Genomic DNA, 6,974 nt, shown 5'->3' on the forward strand with positions numbered 1-6,974 from the left:
GCCATTTTTTGGTTGCAGCCGTCATTGTTGTTTGGCGGGCCTGGGCTGGATTTGAACCCGCCACCTTAGGTGTATGTGGCTGGCGCCTTAGCTACTTGAGCCACAGGCGCCGAGCCGAGGAATGGGTTTTGAGATCTGTTGCAAGTAGGCTAACTATAGTCAATGACATGTATTATATATTTCAAAATAATTAAGTGTATAAATTTCAAATATCTCACCTTAAAAAATGATAGTTAGGGCCAGCATGACGGTTCATGCCTATAACACTAGCACTCTGGAAGACTGAGGTGGAAGGATTGCTTGAGCTTAGGAATTTAAGAACAGCCTGAGCAAGAGCAACACCCCATATTTACAAAAAAGAGAAAAAAATTAGTTGGACATGGTGGTACACACCTGTAGTCCCAGCTACTTGGGAGGCTGAAGCAGGAGGATTGCCTGAGCCCAGGAGTTTGAGTTGCAGTGAGCTATAATGACACCATTGTATTCTAGATAACAGAACAAGACTCTGTCTCGAAAAACAAGATAGGCAAATGAGGTGATAGTATGTTAGTTACCTTGATTTAATCATGCTACATTGTATGCATATATCAAAACATTACATTGTACTCCATAAAATATATACAACTACGCCAATAAAAAATAATATTTATCTATAAAAATAATACTAATAACAAATTTTGTTTAAAGGAAATAAAACAGATAGTCTCATGAAATGGGAAAAAAATGTATTCTATAGCTACAGTAACCAAGACAAAGTGGTACTGGCAGAGAGATATACACATAGACCAATGGAACAGAATAGACGCATACAAGTATGACCACTGATTTTGGATAAAGGTGCAAAGGTAATTCAACAGAAGAAGGATGGTCTTTTCAACAAATGGTGCAGGAACAATTGAATAGCCATAGGCAAAAAACCCAACATTGTCCTAAACCTCACTCCTATATCAAAATTAACTCAGAATGGAATATACATTTAAATGTAAAATTAGAAAACTTTCAGAAGAAAATACAGAAGAAAGCATTCAGGAAGAAAGGTAGGAACTCTTAGATATGACACTAAAAGCAGAATCCAGAAAATTAAAAGTTGATAAATCATAATTCATCAAAATTAAACTTTTTCTCTGTGAAGCACCTTGTTAAGAAGATGAAAAAAAAAAAGCCATAGACTAGAAAAAAAAATTTTCACACCACATAGCCAACAAAGGACTTGTATCTAACATATCTAAAGAACTCTCAAAATTCAACAGTTAAAAAAAAAAGTCCAATTAGAAAATGAAGAAAATATATGAACCAACATTTCAGTGACGTAGAGACACAACTGGCAAATGAGCACTGGAAAAGAAGTTCAGAATGATTAGCCAAGACAGCAACGGTATCACCACACTTCTATTAGAATAGTGGAAATAAAAAATAATGACGGTACAAAACTGATGAGGTGTCAGAGCGACTGGATCTCTCACATGTTGCCTATAACAATGTCAACTGGTGTGATCGCTCTGGAAAACAGTTTAGCAGTTTCTTTAAAAGACTCAACACACAAAGAGCACATGACCCAGCAAACACTTTCCTGGCTTAAACACAGTTAATTCAGAGAAATGAAAATTTGTGTCCACACAAAAACCTGTACACAAGTACACAAATAGCAGATTTATTTGTAGTAGTCCTTGACTTGCAATAGTTCCTTGACAGGAACTAGGAAAAAGCCCCAAATGTCCTTCAATAAGTGAACATTTAAGGACATTATAGCACATCCATACCATGGAATACTACTCAGCAACAAAGAAAAACAAACTACTGACTGATACACAAGACAACATGGATGGACCTCGAGGGCATTATGCTGCACGAAAAGAGCCAACCTCAAATGGTCACATATTGTATGAATCCATTTCTGTAACATTATCGACACGACAAAATAATAGGCACGGAGAACAGATTTGTCATTGCCAGGGGTTAGAGATGGTTGTCACGAAGGGCGGGGATGTGACCAGGAATGGATTAGCACAAGAGAAATCTTTGTGGTGACGGAATTAGTTCCATACCTGGAAGCAGGGGGCGGGGGCAGTGGCTACGCGTATCTACCCATGTGACAAAATGGCACAGAACTACACACACACTTGATAGCACTGTCAATTTCCTGCTTTGGATACTATGCTCTAGTTATGTAAGATGGAAACCACTGGCAGAAACTGGGGGAAAGCTACACAGGACCTCTAATTATGAGTTTTCTTATGAATCTGTAATTGCTTCAAAGTTAAAAAATTTTGGGATGGAGGTGGAACACATTCTTTTTAGTAACGCATCACAAGAATGGAGAAGTGAGAACCCAATGTACTCAATTCTAATATGAAGGCAGTAGATGAGCTGATACAAGGGGGTGGGGTAGGGGAATGAGGGAGTGGGGAGAAGGGAGGGGGATGGAGGGCCATGGTATATGGCACACCTCTTGGCAGGGGACACAATTATAAGAAGGACTTTATACAACAAATGCAATCAGTGTAAACTAATTCTTTGTACCCTCAATGAGTCCAAAATAATAAAAGTTTTTTAAAACTCAAATCATTTTGTCTGGTACTAGGAATTCAGCTGACCTTCCCACCAAGTACCCTAGTGATGACCACCAGTGTTGACCCCGTGGAACGCAAATTCACACAGCTATTTCTTCATGCCATTGCTCAACAGAAACAGGATGGAATGCCCAAGTGCCCATTAGTGAATTTTACAACTTCAGAACAGGGACTGACCCAGCCCAGGGACAGGAGTTAAAAGACCAGTAGGGAGTCTGAAGAGGGAGCACGAGCAGTGAGCAAGGTCGGGGGACCACCTACATTCCTCTTCATGCACCCTGACCCATCACACAAGTGAACACAAGATGGCCATGCTCTCATCCCAACATCCCGAAGTCACTTCTGGATCTCTAGAATGGAACAAAAAAGTAGTCATTGTCACAAAAGGGAAGAGATGAAACGAGCTATCTATATTGTGAAACATAAGCCATTTTGCCATGTGCTCTGTGTCAGCATCACCAGAAGAGAAAATGAAAGCTAGGAGGGGCTTGCACATCATTTCGAAGAAGGTCTAAGGGATCGGTCCCATCTGATACCACCCAAGCCCTCCCTACCAGCAAGGCAAGAGGGGCCTCTCAGGAGGCAGATGCCCAGAATAATGCTATCCTAAATGGCAGAGAAACACTGCCCCTGGGGAGGAAAGGGCGTGTCTTTTTTTGTTTGTTTTGCAGGTTTTGACCGGGGCTGGGTTTGAACCCACCACCTCTGGCATATGGGGCCAGTGCCCCACTCCTTTGAGCCACAGGTGCCGCCTGGAATGGGCATGTCTTATTCACCGGGGAATTGTGTGGCCCAGAGGATTCTACTTAGCATGTTTTCCTGAGCATAAATCAGGTTGCTGGGATATAGCACTTTGCTCTGGAAACTGAGAAATTAAACACAAGTTACCTCCCCATAACTGAGGGGTCAGAACCCTCAGGAAGTTACGAAAACAGGCCAGGCCAAAGAACTTCTCCCTGAATGTTGCTCCTCGTAGGTCAGAGGTCACCAGGGCCACCCCAGCTGAGCTGTGAGGTTTGCCTTTCCTTTCTTCCCACAGTTCCTCACCACACTCCAGCCCCACTGGAGTGGATGATATACATTACCTCCCTATGCTGGGGCCCTGCATGTGTGATTTCCTCAAATCTGGGCAGCAGTTACCAATCAACCACTTCTTCTATAAGATAACCTCAGCTTGGCCCCAAAAGAAAGTTTCATTTTAAGAAGAAACAGATCTCTGGGAGACTGCCAGGATAAGTTGCTCAAAGGCTCTCTCCCATCAAAACCCCGCCCCCCTACTCACTAAATGAACCTGTTTTTAATTTAGCATTCTGGACACTGAATGCTGAGCAGTGATCATTGAGCAGATCTCTGCTTTTTAATAATCCTATAAGCCAGAGGCAACTGAGACTATCTCCTGATTAAATGCGACTGTATCTACACTTATGGGAGAAGATACATAAACGTCACCCAAGAGTGGCCAGGCTCAGGTGGAAGAGAGTTATGAAGAGTGAAAGGGTAGGCAGCTGTTAGCATGAGGAGCACACATCCTGTAGCCACCACGGCTCCTGTTGGTCACAGCTGGGATGTGTCTGTCATCAGGGTTTGAAGGAAGCACTGAACAAGCACAAGGACAGGAGGTGGTCTCCCCACCTGCCAAGCCAGAGTTGAGCAGCAGTGTTGATGGTGAGGCCCATGTTGCACAGTAGTTAGGGTCTCACATACCCGGTTCCTCTACACCCCACCTTTCTGGTTCTAGACCCACATGCCAGGAACCATCCTCACAATGCCTTGTCTTCCTCATCATCAGTGGGGACAATAATGGTATCCACTTGACAGTTGTGACAAGGATTAATATGGATAAAATATTTCCATAGTCCCTGGCATACTCATACAGCTCAATTAGCTACTATTACTGTCATTTGGCTGTTACAATTATTATTAACTGTACTTTTCCTTAACTAATAACTACGCTTCATGGAACGATAGTTCCTAAATGTTTGAATGTGTAGTCCTGTTTGCAGAAGCCTGAACTGATCTCAAATTGGTACCCACCCTGGAGAGCACAGAATGGTTTACAAAGCCCTTTTCCCATATCTCATTCCACATAATCCTTACAAAGCCTTACAGAGTAGTATGACCAGAGACTCGGTCATACTACCTACTTTTTCAGATAAGGATCCTGAGGTCCAAGAAAAATGAAAAATGCTTCCCTATGTCACCCAGTTATTAAGTGACTGGTATCGGACATAGATCTGAGTCCTCTGGCCTTATCTCCTTCCCTTAAACCACAAGATTTTTGCAGGAATGTCTACAAAGCCAGTTGTTAGTGTGTCTCAGCAACAAGGAACCTAGAAAAATGACAGATCCCCAGGTTAGGTGTCCTCCGTTCTCAATCATGTCACACATGTCCTGAGACATGTGCAGAGCAGCCACCCACCCTCTCACTAGGAGGAAGAAATCTCTCTTCAAATAGCAAAGTCCTCAGTTACTGCCCCCAGAGGGAAAGGCTTGAGTTTAACTAATGGAATATCAGATTCCAGATTTGCTGAAGGTATCCAACCTTGCACCTGGTTTCAGGCCGATAAGTGAACCTAAGAGAAGGTATCTCCGAACTTCAGTCTTAAAGTTATTATGAATCAAATGAGGCAATAACTTAGAATCTGGTTTTTAGATTCAAGAAACTTTCTTAACTGCTCAACTCCTTTAGGAGCCCAATTGGCCCTAGCCTAGGCTTTAGGTCTGTGTGGCTAAATCGTTGACATATGAGAAATTATCTTATTGTTATATAAGATCTTCAAAGACACTGCAACCATATGAATCAGTTTTAGGGACTCATGGCAAGTCGGAATAGATCAATCTCATTCAGCATTACCTTCCCAGCCAGGAATCTGGTCTGGGACAACCATCCCTCCTGAAAATGGAGGGAGATTGCCCCCACCCTGGCTCTTGCTGAGGCCCCTTTTCTTGGACCACCCAACTCTTGCCCCCACCCTTTCCTCCCAATTCCTAATTTTAAAATATCAAAATTTCCACAATTCTCTGCTGAAACTTCTCTAAAACCTTTTAAATGGTGGAACCAAAACTGCACACTGTGCTCCATCAAAGTCTGGCCAAAGATGAAATTTGAGGATTATTTTAAACTATCCCCAAATTTCTGCTTCTTATTCATAGTCAACTGTGAAGTCAATTCAGCCTTTATTTATTGGGGTGTGGAGGGAGAGCAGGAGGGGGGATCCCAACTGCACTGGTAATGATCTGAGGATGTAGGTGGGATCCACTCTGACCTCCAGATCCCCTTCTAATGTGCATGTATTACCAGTCCACAGAGACCCCTTTCCTCTCTTACAGAGCCCCTCATGTAGCCATGATCTGGCTACATTTTAACCGCAAGGTGGAGGATTTACCCAGTCCCATCTGGACGTTGTGGAAAACAAGTTCTCTGCACCATCCTCCCCAACCTGCCCTGAAAGGGCCCCAACTCCTTCTCTGTGGCATCCCACATCCTTGCCACAGCAGTATGGCCTCTCAGGAGGGATCTGCCCGAGTGTGGATTCAACCATTCCAGACCCCTGGGTAAGAAGGTGCTCTCAATCTAAGCGCTGCCAACACCCTGTCTCGTCTTCACCTGCTCCCTATATTGCCAGGCATCAAGCACCTGCTTAGACGTCACTGAGCAAACCGCGAGGGCCTGCTGCTTTTCTGCCCCTCCCCCTCCCTCCCGGCCAACCGATGTCAGCTTCGGGGAAGCTGGCCTCTGAAGGCATCGTCTACACCGCCTGCAGCAGCACAGCCAAGCAGCAGAGCCCCTGCGCTGGTGGGAGAAGAAAGCCTGGGAAAGAGGATCATCTCTTCTGCCACCCACCCCAGAAAAGGATGGACTCCGACCTCCCCCATCTTCGTTAATGGGATCAGCTTTGGATCTGGCGACTTCTGAGGGACAGGGACCACAGCGTGTCCCTCAGAAGTCGCCAGATCGAAAGCTGATCCCATTAACGAAGCAACTGCCCGCAGGAGACTGAGAACTTGTTACTCCAGACGTTCTTTCTCAAGAACAGGATAATCCCCTAGCCCAATATGACAGAACGCTCCAAATTGAGTTGCCCCAACTTAGCAGGAATTTCACTGTCCTGTTTCGCACCCTGACGAGGCCCCGTGAGCGCGCAAACGCAGGCGCACACACGCCCGGCACACGCTCGCCGGTGCGGGAGCCGCCTCGCCTGCAGCGCGGGCCTCCGAGCCCCGCGCACCCCGCGCCTCCCGGGCTCGAGAGGACAGACGCGGGCGCCCGGCCGAAGGTGCCCAGACGGCTTCGCGGACTCTGCTCACCTTAATGTTGCGGAAGACGGAGCGGCGACAGCTGCGGGCTCGGCCCGAAGAGGCGCTGCTGCCCTGGGCCGCGCCGGGTTTGGACAGGAGCCCCAT

General features: G+C 45.4%; 1 protein-coding gene across 1 annotated transcript in view; it reads right to left on the bottom strand.

The window, feature by feature from the left end:
- Window positions 1-6,974, bottom strand: part of SLCO2A1 (solute carrier organic anion transporter family member 2A1) — a 78,655-nt gene extending 71,681 nt beyond the window's left edge. Inside the window, exon 1 of the mRNA XM_003789405.3 lies at window positions 6,879-6,974. Within this exon, the coding sequence (XP_003789453.1) occupies window positions 6,879-6,974 (96 nt within the window). The remainder of the gene's footprint in view (window positions 1-6,878) is intronic.

The sequence above is a fragment of the Otolemur garnettii genome, unplaced genomic scaffold (assembly GCF_000181295.1).
Source record: "Otolemur garnettii isolate 467f Iridium unplaced genomic scaffold, OtoGar3 scaffold00032, whole genome shotgun sequence".
Lineage (NCBI taxonomy): Eukaryota > Metazoa > Chordata > Mammalia > Primates > Galagidae > Otolemur > Otolemur garnettii.